Source organism: Hippocampus comes, unplaced genomic scaffold, assembly GCF_001891065.2.
Source record: "Hippocampus comes isolate QL1 unplaced genomic scaffold, H_comes_QL1_v1.1 scaffold1, whole genome shotgun sequence".
NCBI classification, from domain to species: Eukaryota; Metazoa; Chordata; class Actinopteri; order Syngnathiformes; family Syngnathidae; genus Hippocampus; species Hippocampus comes.
In genome coordinates this window covers 3,538,776-3,553,474 of record NW_017805010.1, presented here as the reverse complement: position 1 = coordinate 3,553,474, position 14,699 = coordinate 3,538,776, and the positions used below count along the sequence as shown (strand labels likewise).

At 41.8% G+C, this 14,699-nt stretch overlaps 3 protein-coding genes across 3 annotated transcripts in view; 2 read left to right on the top strand and 1 right to left on the bottom strand.

Moving 5' to 3' along the window:
- The first annotated feature begins 574 nt into the window (after positions 1-574).
- On the top strand, positions 575-2,156 carry micos10 (mitochondrial contact site and cristae organizing system subunit 10). The gene is made up of 4 exons (XM_019863005.1): positions 575-743; positions 1,346-1,393; positions 1,478-1,578; positions 1,955-2,156. Exons 1-4 carry the CDS (start codon positions 680-682, stop codon positions 1,961-1,963), a joined length of 222 nt encoding a protein of 73 aa, XP_019718564.1. The 5' UTR covers positions 575-679; the 3' UTR covers positions 1,964-2,156.
- Positions 2,157-3,341: 1,185 nt separating this feature from the next.
- On the top strand, positions 3,342-8,898 carry htr6 (5-hydroxytryptamine (serotonin) receptor 6). The gene is made up of 3 exons (XM_019863154.1): positions 3,342-4,877; positions 6,187-6,321; positions 8,330-8,898. Exons 1-3 carry the CDS (start codon positions 3,990-3,992, stop codon positions 8,687-8,689), a joined length of 1,383 nt encoding a protein of 460 aa, XP_019718713.1. The 5' UTR covers positions 3,342-3,989; the 3' UTR covers positions 8,690-8,898.
- A 407-nt stretch (positions 8,899-9,305) lies between these two features.
- Positions 9,306-14,699, bottom strand: part of tmco4 (transmembrane and coiled-coil domains 4) — an 8,332-nt gene continuing 2,938 nt past the window's right edge. Inside the window, exons 7-14 of the mRNA XM_019863153.1 lie at positions 14,410-14,553; positions 14,140-14,259; positions 13,676-13,840; positions 12,944-13,080; positions 12,683-12,767; positions 11,858-11,975; positions 11,595-11,712; positions 9,306-10,031 (exon numbers count right to left, since the gene is read on the bottom strand). Coding sequence (XP_019718712.1) covers positions 9,534-10,031; positions 11,595-11,712; positions 11,858-11,975; positions 12,683-12,767; positions 12,944-13,080; positions 13,676-13,840; positions 14,140-14,259; positions 14,410-14,553 — 1,385 coding nt within the window. The 3' untranslated portion in view covers positions 9,306-9,533. The remainder of the gene's footprint in view (positions 10,032-11,594; positions 11,713-11,857; positions 11,976-12,682; positions 12,768-12,943; positions 13,081-13,675; positions 13,841-14,139; positions 14,260-14,409; positions 14,554-14,699) is intronic.

Below are 14,699 nucleotides of genomic sequence, written 5' to 3'. Positions count from 1 at the left end.
TGTGCGCTGTAAAAAAGAAAAAAAAGGACTGTTTGATGCCAACACGTTTATTTTTTAGCGCAAATTTAAGGCTTTACAGTATTCGATTCGTAGAAGACAGCACGTTCATACCGTAATCTCCAAATATCGCCACGCTTCTTCATATTGGAGTACAGTACTGTACTTCTTTGTCATACAATCTTGTCATACCATCTACCTATAGTTGTCTCAGGAAATCAGAAATACTATATTAAAAATGGTGTACTTTTGTGGCAAACCAAATGTCTCTCGTAAAATTGTAAATACGATCTTAGCAATAAAACTAACGTATTTTGGGGAAATGACAGCGTTTATATTCTTTGGAAGTCAAGTCTGTGTAGTTCCACCCTGACGCATGGTAATATCGCGAGAACTACGTGCTGCGTTCGCGTAAACAAGTATAAGCGGTTGTTTCGGCATGGGCGTTTGGCATCGCACTTTCGTTACATTTTGGAAGTGTTTTTGCGATGGTCTCTGATTTTCCTGATTCTTATTAGTTATATGTTATTGTGGCCTAATGCTACATACAGCCTTTTTCTGTCATCGGTGATTATATTTTTATTCTTATTTTCCTCCGGGTTTCTATTGTTTACAATCGTACTTGAAAGCAGCACGAGTCAGCCTTTGACACTTGGAGCCTGCTTCAAGCTAAGAGCTCAGCATGTCTGAGAAAGAGTTGGGACAAAAGTGGGACCGATGCCTTGCGGATGGCGTCATTAAGCTTGGTAAATATGACTCAATTCGTCTGTGCTTACTGTGATTATGGCAACGATGTGGAACAGAATGAGCAACAGCTTTTAAAACAGCAGTTGTCATTGAGTGATGAGGTAGCTAGCTAGCGAAGGGCAAGCCACTGACCACCAAATAACATTGTGTTATTATTTTTTTTTACACGTACAAAACATTTCTCGGCGCTTTTCAACACATAAAACACAGCATTTATTGTAATGATGGATAATTCGTTCCCAATTTTTGGAAATTAAAATAAAGTGTCCTTTTAACACTGTTAATACCTGGCTTGGACTTAGTTATTCTGAGACAACATTTAGTTTTTCAAATCGACTAATGTATGTGTGAAGGTTGAGCAAGTCCAACTGCAATAGCATTTTACGCTTTTATTTAGGATGATAAGATATTTGCTTGTCGTAGTGGTAATTATTATTTGAGAACACCAAGTACTCAAGCAAATGTACTTTAACACCATGGCCCACTTAAATATTGCGTGGTGCAGCAAATCACACTTATGAATAATGATTATGAGTGTTGCTAATTTATCATTGATGACATTAGTTGTTGTTCACGATCTTGTTTGTTTTTTTTTTCCTAGGCACAGGTCTGGGCTTGGGAATTGTGTTCTCTGTCGTCTTCTTCAAACGTAAGTTACCTTCTGATGCTGTTCTACCTGATACACAGACAACTAACGGATGCTTCTCACAATACATCTTGTCTCTGATTCAAGGGCGTACATGGCCTATTACGCTTGGCTCAGGGATGGGCCTTGGCATGGCATATGCCAACTGTCAGACTGACCTGAGGTTACATTATTTGGTGCCTAAAAAGGTAAGTAAGACTGACACGCACATACACACATACAAAGGTCACAATATCAGGTACACTGGCACATTCAAATGAAAAAAAATGCCTTGGCAAATATCGGAATGCACCCTCTTTGAATGACAGCTCTTAGTTTAACGATTCCAATTGTTGTTGACATCACCACTAGTTAGAGCATCTCCGCACCTGTTGTGCTTTTATCCACTTGTGTATCGGAATCTACAAGCACATTCAAAAGATGGCCAATGTCAAACATGTTGGTCATCTACAACCATTGATTTCTAGTCATTTTTGTGAAGGCAATGTCAAAATAGATTTTTTTTTTTCATGAGCTGTATCATGTTTCGAAGTTGATGTAACCAATGTATGTTTTCTTCAACAGGACCAGTAGTCTCAAGTCACCAAAGGAGTGTCTGTTTTTTTAAACATCTTTTGTTTTGCTTCTGTGGGAGTCACCATTGGCAACGTCTTCCCATTATAGACACGCATGTCTGCTCATTGGAAGACCCTCTCCTAGCATGGCTCTTTGTATGCCTGATCAGGACAGTCTGTGTTTATGTATTAAAATCAGTATGAAAATCACACCACGCGATGTTTGTGGTATTTCCACACAAATGCTCGGAAAACAAAACGGATGCACTCCAAGTATGATATGAATATATGGATTAAATCTAGATTAAGTGAGAATGGATTTAAAAGATTGGTTGGTTTTACTGGTACAGTTGCTGGGTATTGAAGTGAGATGGGTGGGGTCAATCATTCAATTTTGAAAAAGCAGCAAGTAAAAAAAAGTAACATTTTGCTGTGTTTAATTTTCGAGATCAGGCCATGCAGTGGCTTTCCTTTTATGTACTACTCATTCGACTTCTGTCTTGTTGGCTAACTGCCAAAATGGTTACCTCTTGTCAGAGATGGCCAACACCATTTTGCATACTATGAGCAATGGCTCATTCATTCAAATCATATCTAAACATCACAATGGCATAAAAGTCTCTTAATTCTAATCGACACAATATTAAATACTGCTTTTTACTTTGTTTTTTGTTCCTGCTTGCCTGATGAGTGTGTGTGCAAGATTGTTATATGTGTGCATTATGTTTCATGTAACCATGACCGGGTGGTATTATGAACAATTATTACTTACTTTACTTCAAATGTACCATAACGACAAAATGGCCATCACAACATGCCATTTTTATATGGCAAACCAAAAATGTATGAGTTGAACAAAATGAGTCTCATAATGTTGAAAAAAAAAAAAAAAAATCTCTCTCTCTCTCTCTCTCTCTCTCTCTCTCTCTCTCTCTCTCTCTCTCTCTCTCTCTCTCTCTCTCTCTATATATATATATAAATAATGTATATATCTTCAGTCTAAACACAGACTGGAAACTGACATTTCTATCTAATGAGCAGGTTTGAGCCACAAAATTTTATTACACCAACATAACTCCCTCCAAGTGAAACATAAGCTTCCGCTTGGCTCAATAAAGGTTGGGAATCACTGCTTTAACTGATGGCCAATTTATTAAAAATCATTGCTCTTTTTAGTTGGGAATACATAAAACAAAAAAAAAAAAATGTTGTAAGCCAAGTGAAATACACAGTGGGAGGGATTCTCGGAAAAGTGTGATTAATTTATAAAAAAACACCTCAAAATAGTTTGAATACAGAGGCTACCGTGAATTGGAACCTCACTATAGTCAAGTTAACAAACACCTTTTAAACGAATCATTCTGCACATGAACCTTTTTATGAAGCATCCCAACTTCCTCCGTTGGTACAGAACGTCATGACCAAACACGGAGCACCACCACCTACTCGAGTGCTTATGCTGACAAATTAGTATGTCTTGGCTGTGATTGTGCATGCTTATGCATTAACAGCCCAACGCTTTGACACACTCCTTCTCAGAATCTGCGCGCCTTGGAAGGGGAGGCGCACCAGAGTGGCCGATGCGGCGATTAAAGGGAGCGAGAGACTAAACGCAGCGTTACAAGGACCGTGATACCAATGCACCTCGTTAAAGATGAATTCAGTGGCGCTTTTTTTGCTTCCCTGCTCTTATCTCCCGGAATAGAAAGAAATCCAGGCAGAGTGAAAGCTCACCGCAGCCTTGTGAAGACAATCGCAGTAGGGGGTGAAGTGGAATTTTGAAGAATATCTTGTTTGGCTCCTTCATATACTTGGAAGACACTTCTCTTCGGGATCTCCGTGGCCATTGGATGGCTCATTCCTGCTCATTGCTGTGGATGGATTGATGAGACTGTTTGGAATTTTCCGAAAGCATCTCTTAAGACTAGAGGACACAAGATGTTCACTTCCGGAACTTCATTTAGTTAATCGAGTTTGTGTATGGCTTGTCTCCAAAGAGACCGCAACGTCTGGAGCTAGTTTTCATTCACTTACCAAGCAGCACCATGCCTGACTCTGGATCTTTCAGAAGCTACAACAGCAGCTTTCCAAGCAGCGGTCCTTGGAACATCAGCGGTGGCGGTCCCTGGTTGCTCGCCTTCCTGCTGACCGTCATCATCCTCATCACCGTATGCGGCAATGTGTTGCTCATCGTGTTGGTTTTTGCCCACCGTTCCTTAAGATGCACCTCCAACTGCTTCTTAGTGTCCCTGTTCCTGTCAGACCTCATGGTGGCGCTGGTGGTCATGCCCCCCGCCATGCTCAATGTGCTGTGCGGGTCCTGGGTGCTTTGGCCGGCCTTCTGCCCCGTCTGGCTGTCCTTTGACGTCATGTGCTGCAGCGCCTCCATTCTCAACCTGTGTATGATCAGCCTGGACCGCTACCTTTTCATCATCTCGCCACTGCGCTACAAGCAGAGGATGACCCTGCCTCGGGCGTTGCTACTGGTCGGAGGGGCTTGGGGGTTAGCAGCGTTCGCCTCGTTCCTGCCCATCGAGATGAAATGGCACAGCTTGGGACTCTTGAGTGGGCAGCCTTTGTCCCCAGAAGGGGGAAGTACCAACATCAGCTCCTACTTGGACTTGCTGTACCCGGCATCCTATTTCCAGATCCACGGCCTTTACTTTCAGTGCCGCCTGCAGGTCACGTTGCCCTTCGCTCTGGTGGCATCCTTGCTCACCTTTTTTTTGCCCTCTAGTGCCATCTGCTTCACCTACTGTCGAATTCTTCTGGCGGCTCGTAGACAAGCCAAGAGGGTCGCGGCCCTAAGCCACCCACCGCACCCTCATCCCTCTCTCGGGGAACCATCTCAGCCTCCTTCACTCGGGGATGGAGCTCACCAAGATGGAGATGAGTGCAGTCACCAGGAGGCCCCAGTGCCACAGAATATACCAGTGAGTAAAGGTACACGATAACGTGCTGAAGTGCCGTAAACCCGGCAAAGAAGTAATTTCATATTGCATACCTGTGCTCGTTCATAATCGCATATGGTGCTAAAGTACAACTGTTAGAATTGGATCAAGTAAGTCTACCATGCTTGACCATTCAAACAAGTACAAAAAATAAATTTAGATTCACGAGTGCAGGCATGCTTGAGCAAGGTACAGATTGCTAAGAGGTCTAAGAGGCCCTGAACGGTGCAACTAAACAACCAGACATACATTTCAGCGCAGTACTTAGCAAGTATCATCAACCCGTCCAGTACTGCACTTTTTGATCTTTAATAGCCATTGTACTTCTCCGCTTTGGTGATGCGGATATGAGTCAGTCAGCCGAGAATTTCAAAAGTGTCCTGTAGTCCCCACCTCAGTACGGTTACTAAGACTCCTTGAATTTTATAATGAAAATATATTTAATAAATGATTTTTTTGTCTTTAATAGCCCACCTTCCCCACACCCCAATTTGCTGACAACCCAATCAGCTGTACCACGTGGTATCGTTCCTAAAGGGTGGAGATAAACACAAAATGACTCTTCCTTCAATTGTATATGACACTGTCACTTTAAAGTTTATCGCCAGCTTCAATTTTGGCAATGTTTCCATTAATTATGTAAAAAGTGTGACATCATAGCAGCCTGACATTAGTTCATCAATGAAAGCAGGTTTAAAAAAAAGACGCGTAAAATGCAAACTCAGCGGTTTAAGCTGCACCTTTTCAAATTTCATAACTTATTCGGGTACTTTTGACAAAACAAAAAAAACTACTGAACTGAACCCAGACAGAAGTGGTTGGTACCAAGGAGTACAGTAACAAATATACAGGATACGAGTCTTCAATAGCCAGAGTAAAAAACAAAACTGATGACACGAGAAGCTGATCCCAATTCAAAGCAATGCGAAAATAGACTTTCACACATAAATGATTGGAGGAGGGTGTCACAAAGAAAAACGTGGCAAAATTACTGAACAATAAACAAAATGGCATTTCTTCTTTCTCTGATATTCACTTAGAATTTAAGTGTCCATAAATCTAAGTCTTAGATTTATGGCCAAACTGGAAGCAACAAGCAGCATGAACACCTTGACCTCAAATCATACACAAAATATGTCCACTGAGGATCTCTACATGCATTCCGTTTTATCCTATCAGAAATATATATACCGGTGTATTGTTTTCACAAAAATGATGATCCCGCAATACCTAATACCATCTTTAGTCTAAATCAAGCTGCAATACGTTTACATTTCACTTCTGACCGTAGCCGTCAGTGAACAGTGAGCGCCATCTGGCTCACAGACAGGGTCGGAGGGCACTGAAGGCCAGCCTGACGCTTGGAGTTCTTCTGGGACTTTTCTTCTGCACTTGGCTTCCCTTTTTCATCATCAACATGGCTCAGGTCAGTTTTTTTTTGGGGGGTATTTTCTCCGACATTTTCATGGCATTTCTGATAGTGCCTGGGTGAATCTACAGTATTTGCCACCAGTTACGTGAACCTCAATGAAACAACCGTGCTTGATATGTCGTCGGACAAATAAATACCCAAGTATAGACACCGGATAAATCTAAGACGAACACATTTTCGACATACCAAACAAACCTAAGAGGAAGGTTAAAAGTGTCCGGAGGCACTGGTACAACCACCGCTACCGGTAGGAGTGCCACAAGACTACTTTTGCCTATTTTTTTCTTCCTTCAAAATCTGCACCCCACCTCAAACCATCATCTTTCTCAAAGCCTCATTGATGTAAATGTTTGCCTCCTAACATTAACCTTGAAGTCTGATGAAAATGACTCATCTGCCTGATGCTGTTCCAAGAAACAGCAGCAAATTAGTGGAGATTTTTCACCTTCCAGTCTGTGGTGTCCAACTGAGTCAGAGATTGTTTTGTCACTTCTCTCAAATGAATATGGATGTGTGACCGTTTCAGTGTGAAATACACGCACAAGCAAGAACCTTGGATACAGGTCTATTTTTGTATTTGTCAGTCACGGTATCAAGTCCAAGCTGTCCAATAAAGACATACATGCATTGTAGACTGGCATTTCGACTGTGTGGCTGACGCATTCCCGACTTAAGAAAATAACATTCTGTCATCACCACTTATGCTTGCTATTTATCTTCACTTGTTGATTTTCATCATTGCAACGACGCTCCAAAACAGCTCCTCCATCTTCATCTGTGATGACACTTGTGCTGTTTTTCGAGCTTTCAATGCTGCAGACATTTTGATTTCCCATCTGTGCCCTCTCACAACCAGCCCCCCATCCGACCTCCCCAGCCCAAAACTGCATCACACAGAGCAGCCTGTGCCTGTTCACGTCTTCCTACTCACACTCAATGTGGCGTGTGAAATGCGCGCGCACGCGCACACACCTCTTTTCTCTTCAACTACCCCCCTTCCATCTCATCTTCATCGTATTGGAAGCTGTCCTCTAGCAGCTGTCTCCTTTACTTGTCCTTTTTCATTTGAATGTTTAGGAATTACAGTCTCACTCAAATGCATGCACTCCGATACCAAGGAAAAAGCAAAAAACAACCAAGCAAAAACATTCATACTAATACATTAACATCTAAATACAATTTAGGTTTTTTGTTGTTGTTGTTGTTGTTTCACGATAATTTCATGGTGATCCAGTGGTTAGCGCGTCGACCTCACAGTGCAGAGGTTGTGGGTTCGATCCTGGCTCCGACCTTCCTGTGTGGAGTTTGCATGTTCTTCCCGGATCTGCGTGGGTTTTCATCGGGTATGCCGGTTTCCTCCCACATTCCAAAAACATGCGTGGCAGGCAGATTGAACACTCTAAATTGTCCCTACGTGTGAGTGTGAGCGTGAGCACAAATGGTTGTTCATCTATGTGTGCCCTGAGATTGGCTGGCAACCAGTTTGGGTTGTACCCCGCCCATACTGCCCAAAGACAGGTGGGATAGGCTCCAGCACCGCCCGTGACCCTTGTGTGGATAAAGCGGATCAGAAAATGGATGGATGGGTGATAATTTCATAGGAAATTTAAATCTCAATGGGATAAGTGTAAGCAATAAAATGGGCGGGACCAACCGGTGAATGTACATAACCCCCCCCCCCCAAAAAAAAATGAGGTCACCAGCAGTGAGCCATTTATTGTAGTAAAAAATAAAAAAATCCGAATTATGTTTCTAAATTGATTACACAATAAATCTTGTTAAATCCTCTTGAAAAATTCACACTACTGTGACTCACAATCACCCCTTGAGGTACAAAGTTGCATTACAAAAAACATATAAGGCTACAAATACAGTGGAGTTGTTTCTCACAACTCAAAACCGAAACAAATGGATCATTCGTGTCTCATCACTGAGGACAATCGCAATGTCTATTCAACTTGAAAGAGGGGTGAACTTCATTTGGCTATGTTAATTCATTCAGGCTGTGTGCGAGTGTGTCCCCCTGGCGCTCTTCGACGCCATCACATGGCTGGGCTACTGCAACAGCACCATGAATCCCATCATCTACCCGCTCTTCATGAGGGACTTCAAGCGAGCACTTGGGAAGCTCTTGCCCTGTTCCTCCTCACGGTTGCCAAGACAACCGTCGCCAGCGCTCTCCCTGTCCCTCCGCAACTCGGGAGAGCCGAACATCTGCAGCGAACCCCCGTCCCCTCTGACCTCTGACACCACACCTCCACCTGCCACCGCCACAGACGGCGTGAATTTGGTGGACGCCGAGCATGCTGGGATTGAAATGCCTCTTCTTCTTCTTCCCAATCAGGTAGTTACATTAAACTGAATGACTGGAAGGATGACCACTATCAATGAGTTATAGTCTTAATCTAAAAAACATTTTTTACTGGTCAAAGCGGATCAAGTCCAAGAGTGCAGAGGGCTCACTTGCCCAAAAATGGTCATTCAAGGACGGCACAAAATTGCTGAATAGCAAACGAACATTAAGTGTGAGAACTCATTCTAGTGGAACTCATAGTGTACTTTTTTTTTTTTTTTACAAAAAACAAAATTTAACATTTCAATAGTAAGGAGGTACTGTTTGTCTTGCATGTAATTCCAAATCCGCAAAAAATTATGAGGCCTACTCCTGTAGTAGTATAGATGAATATAAGACCTGGTGTAAGCACAACTAAGCCATGTCTGCCATCAAATGGCGAGATCAAAACTTTAAGTCACAGTCGACCCCTGCATACTCATGGTTTGGCACCTGTGGGTTCACATATTAGATTGTTTTTTTTTCATTGCTTTTCCTTTTTTTCTGGGATTTCCCCCCCCCCCCCATACCGAGACCATCATTTTCTGTGGAAAACATATATTGAATGTTTATCATCTGGGTTTTTTGGTAAATATTTTTTGTTGTTGCAAATACATTTTTTCAACCTCCTGCCCCAATTCTTTTCTTTTTTTGTAATCATGGGGCCACTCAAGAGTGTGGTCGGGGCCTGCATGAGGCCCACGCACCGCCAGGTACCCATCCCTGCCCTAAACCGCCCCCTAGTGCCTTCAATTTTTGTACAGAATCCAATTCACATGACAAGTTTGTTAAAATTCCTCCATTCCTCAAAAGACTCTTCAAACAAATAGTGGATAAAATCTTGAATGAAGCAGCTGGTCCTAGACCAGCCTTCTTAGATTTTCGGTCCGCTTTGTGGATGACTGTGCTCTGCAGTCCAATATGGATCATCCCAGCTCCATGAGACGTGGTCATCGTTCGCCTCGGCCTGCTCTTCACTCTCATTAAAAACAGGTCTGTGGTTAGTGTCACTCTCCTGACAGGGAGGTACATTGTTCCGGTCTCTGGGTGGACTTTTTGACACATTATCGTCACTAGTGATAGCGTCCAACAGGTCTGAGATATCAGGGACATCCCAGCCATCGGCGATCTCCGTTGTCCTTGTTGAGTCCTCACCAATATCTGCCATCAGAGTCTCAGCCTGCTGGACTGGACTTTGAGTTTCCCGCAACTGCTGCGTGATTTGGGTTTTGTCCGGGGCATCGACTAGGTCCTTAGAAATAGTTACAGGCTGAGGAAGCACGAAGGAAGATCCCGGGACTTCTTTGGTAGGAATTCCCACCGCCACCAAAATGGTTTCCATTTGACGCATGTAGTCTAAGTGACCTTTCACCTGGGGAACATAAAAATACTAAATACATGTCTGTATTTCTTTTTTTTGTTGTTTTTATGAACAATATTTTTTTCTCATTACTTTGCTATTATGTACATTTTTTGTAAAACCTTTTTTGATATCCATAATGGGAAATTCAAGTTAAAATATTCTTTGAAATGTGCTCCCACTAGTCTAAACATGGTACTGTATTTTGATTTATATTGTACTGGTTGAATAAGAATTAAGATGATAAATTAACCAGTTTTCATCCATCTCATGTGGCTACCATTTGACATTATACAGCCCTCAGCTGTCTGAAACTGACACAAACATACTCTGGGGCTGCCACTGCCAACGGTGTTCCACCAACACAATATTAATCAGAATAATGTTTTTAGACTTGTGGGGACAATGAAAAAAGAAAAAAAAAGACTTGAGTCCCCCCCCCCCCAAAAAAAACTTTTCTGTGCTGAGACTTCGTATCTTTGTACTCATTAAAAAAATGTTCAGTGTGTGGTTGCTGAAGTGTATTGTGTTATTGTGCTATTAACACCGGGGCTTATTCAAATGTTTTCAAATAAACTGGTTCCACCATTTTCGCATACTTTTTCAATGTTTTCATTTCAGGGATTTATAAATCACTGATGTTAAAACTACTGTAATGTTTGAAATTTAAGTCACAGCAAAGTGAAAACAAATGCAGTGGAACCCCAAGTTATGAACTGAATCGGTTCTGTGGGCCCTTTTGTAACCTCAAATGTTTACAAATCATTGAAATGAATACAAAAGCAATTAATCCGTTCCAGTCCCAAAACTAAGTTTTACTTATCTTGCTTTTATTAAGTTTAACTAAGGAGGGGAAAAGGGGAGGAGTACATCTACAGTACTGAAAAAAATATTTGTTTACAAAAAAGAAAAGATTTTTTTAACTCAAAGCTGAGATTGATTCATTCCTTTTTGCATTCTATTGTTTTTTTCTCAAGAATGTCATATGAGGCTGCGGCTGTGCACTTTATATATATATCTGATTGGAAGAAAATTTTAAGAATCGGAATTTTCATCTGAATTACTTTGATCTATTCATTTAATATTTGTAATATTCATCCAAAAATATTGTAGTCTGCTTTGTTCTCCTCAGAGCAGATCAAACCACCAATAATTATAAAAAGAACAGAAGAATGAACTCCAATCCGTTCGGGAATTTGGAAATTAACAAAAATCAATGTAATAATATAAATGTCACCCAATCTTGTGAAAGCGGATTTTTCTGCCGATTGACATTTCTGAAAGCTCTTATTTATATTAATGCTGCATTCCAAACCAGAAAATTTTGATGCGGTATATTATTGTATGATCTTGATCTATTCCATGTATGTATTTAATCAATCTGATGATATTTGAAGCTCCATCCAACGAGAGTGTCTTAGTTGACAGACTTCAAGAGATGTGACATTTTACAGTTGAATGGTCAAGCTGCGGAAACTGTTACCGTGAACTAATTAGTGGTATGCACTTGAAAACTTACTAACACTTCAGTTATTCTATCCCCCAAAAATAATTAATTAAAAAAAAAGTGCTCACCACAGAGGAGAGGTCTACATTGATAACACGGCGATCCTGGGTGCTGATTGGTTGTAGCCCAGCAACACAGAGCTGAGCAGCTGAGCTTCGGTACAAGAACCCCAGGAGCCAATCCCCTCTGAAAGGTGGACAGGGAAGAAAGAAAATTTAAGTGGGCTATAATTAAATCACAAATCCTGCTGGAAAGACAGCAGCTGTTAAATAGTCGAAAAAGATTGCAACTTGACACCCAGCGTTTCCTCTAATATGTAAACTCAGATTACCTGCAGTATCCATTGACTATTTTTCCAGCCACCACCCTGGTCATTCTCTCCCAGGCCTTCTCTGAGCCATCTACAGGAGCACCCAGCAGGACCACATCCTCCACAACACCTTCACTACCTGGAGAACCGTAACAAAACAAAACATTCCTATGACTTATGTGATTGTTCCTTGCCAGTGATTCATGATAAATGCCACAGATTTTCAAAAAGAGATGGCTCTGGACTGCTGGCAGGCCAGTCTAGTACTCATACTCTTTTACTACAAAGTCAGGATGTTGTAACGTGCAGAATGTGGCTTAGCATTGTCTTGCTTAAATAAGCAAGACCAAAATCCTCAGACCAGACTTATTTGCTCACGCAGTTGTTGACAAAGCGGTGACCCTCGCCACCTTGTTGCTTGTAAACAGCTGAGACTTTCGGGGATGCTACTTTTATACCCAATCATGCCACTCAGCTGTTTCCGATTTACTTGTTCACCTATAAAATGTTCCAAACAGGTGTTTGATGAGCGTTCTTCAACTTTCTCAATCTTTTATTGCTTGTCCCAGTTGTTGCAGGCATCACATTCAAAATGAGACAATGTTTCCCAAAAAAATAACGTTCATCAGTTTGAACATTAAGTATCTTGTCCTTGTCATGTTTTCAATCAAGCATGATCACACATCCTCAGTTTGACCGATATGACCTTAAAAGAGCATAAGTTGGAAACAGCATCTCATTGTACTTAGTTTTGCCTAAGGACCGGTGCAACTAGCAAGTCGAGCTGAGTAAAGTACCACATAATAGAAAAGAAGTAAGTCTTAAGACGAAACTTGATGTTCATACCTTGATCGTTCGCGAGCTCCTGAAGACAGAAGTAGATAACTCTGGCCCCAAGGCTGAATCCTATCAGACTCACTGGCCGCTTCCCCTTTAGATACAGAGGAGAACCTGATTTCAATCTCTGCAATTCAATCAATCAATTTGAATTGTCTCTGTCTTATTCTAACAAGATGCTCTTGAACATGTCTTTCACCTGACACACTACCACAGGCTTCAAACAGCTGCAAACAAACAAACAAAGAAATAAAAAAAACATTTCTTTACCTGTTGCCTGCTTCTCAAAACCTGAGCAAGGTGTTTCCCCACCTCGGCCGAGCGGTTCAGACAAACACACCAGGGATTGTCAATGACACTGGCAGCTGCCAGCAAAGAGGCGGGCCATGTCAGAGCTGTTACGATACCTGGACAACGACATTGTCGAAACATGTCACTGAACACCAAGAGTTGAGGAGCATTACATGTCACCGTACGTGTGTGCTGAATACAGTGGAACTCAAACATCCCTTCAGTTTTACGACTTAGAATTTGATCAGAATTCTCCGGAAAAATATGCCTCAAAGATTTTAATGTGAGACTTCAATATGTTACGCAAGATTTTCAGTTTGGTGAACATTTAAAGCATTGTTTACCATCCTTTAGTAAACCAAGGCAACATGGATGCCTGGACATTGCAACATCATTTTTTTAGGCTTTTGGTGAGGAGACTCACCTCCCAGGAATATGCAGGTATCTATAATCTGCATGATTATGCTTTAATGCATTGTCGTAAATGGCAGGCATAATCCAATCATTTTCCATGTCTTCATATACAGTGAAAATGTCTTTTTGCGCTTTTAAGAATTACGGTAATAATGGGGACAGTTTGTCTTATGACTGACTATATTATTGAGATTTTATGATTTACCATGGGCAACGCCTATAGAGGTTCCACCCCACGGAAAAACACATCCAGATGTTTCAGAAAGGTGAACATCATTTTGAGCCTTCTTCTCCTACCTGAGAGAACTGTGTACTTCAGGGCCTCCTGAGCCATCATGCTGACAAGCCCATCCAAAAGAGAGGTCATGGCTGAGCCCAGGTCCCTGAGGAAACGCGACTCCCACACCAAGCAGTACTGCTCTCCGCACTCTCCCAGGCTGCACCAAGGGGCCTGGAATGAGCCTGGATGAGAGCGGTTAGCCTCTTATGTCAAGTCGTCTGGGTGGCAATTTCAAATAGAGTGCTCCTTAGATACTGCATGTTAAGTAACACCTCCTCTCTACGTTAAGTTTCAACAGCCACAATAATACAAGTGGCCATTAACTTTTGGAGGCAGACTATTTGCTAGTTTTGGATCTCATTAGAGTCCAGGTGTACCTAACGTTCGTATGGGCTTAATTAGAAGAAGAATGAAATGTTCATTAATTAGTGCGATGGCATTCAGAGCTCCAAATATAAACGAGAATATGCTCAACACTTACTGTATTTACCAGTGCAGAGCCACCCTGTCACTGTTATGGTAAGGTGAAGACGCTTTCCAGAGCTGAGCGGCAGAAATTCAAATTCCTCTATTGCACCAACACACTTATTCATCTTGTACCCTGATGAAAAATATAACGTTAAAAACTACAAACACACCTCAATAACAAAACCTCTTTGGTTAGTGAATCCAACAAGTGGGTAGAAAATACAACATTACAATGAAGGTTTGGGGCAATGAACAAGAGACATTTACTCCTCTTTTCACCCACCGGTAAGTCCCGCCCCGGCTGCTCCAAAAAGAGAGGCCATGATTGCTATGCCAGTGGCTGAGCCCAGAGCGGCAGCCCCTCCAGCTCCGAGTACGGCGCCGGCCCCTGCTGCCACTAAGGGGGCTGCCAGCCCACCAGTCACACCTGACAAACAAGGATGCAAAAATAAGTGGCATACCAAAACCAGTTGACCTCATGATTCATCAATGCGTTGGAACTATTTGTGAGCGTGTTTAGTTTATTAAAAAAAAAAAAAAAAAAAAAAGAAGCTGTTTCCCCTTTTTTTCCCC

Coding starts and splice junctions, on each gene's coding strand:
- micos10 (XM_019863005.1), top strand. CDS start 680: ATGTCTGAGAAAGAGTTGGGACAAAAGTGGGACCGATGCCTTGCGGAT. Junction 744..1,345: donor GGATGGCGTCATTAAGCTTG/GTAAATATGACT, acceptor TTTTTTTCCTAG/GCACAGGTCTGGGCTTGGGA. Junction 1,394..1,477: donor CTCTGTCGTCTTCTTCAAAC/GTAAGTTACCTT, acceptor CTCTGATTCAAG/GGCGTACATGGCCTATTACG.
- htr6 (XM_019863154.1), top strand. CDS start 3,990: ATGCCTGACTCTGGATCTTTCAGAAGCTACAACAGCAGCTTTCCAAGC. Junction 4,878..6,186: donor CAGTGCCACAGAATATACCA/GTGAGTAAAGGT, acceptor TTCTGACCGTAG/CCGTCAGTGAACAGTGAGCG. Junction 6,322..8,329: donor TCATCATCAACATGGCTCAG/GTCAGTTTTTTT, acceptor TAATTCATTCAG/GCTGTGTGCGAGTGTGTCCC.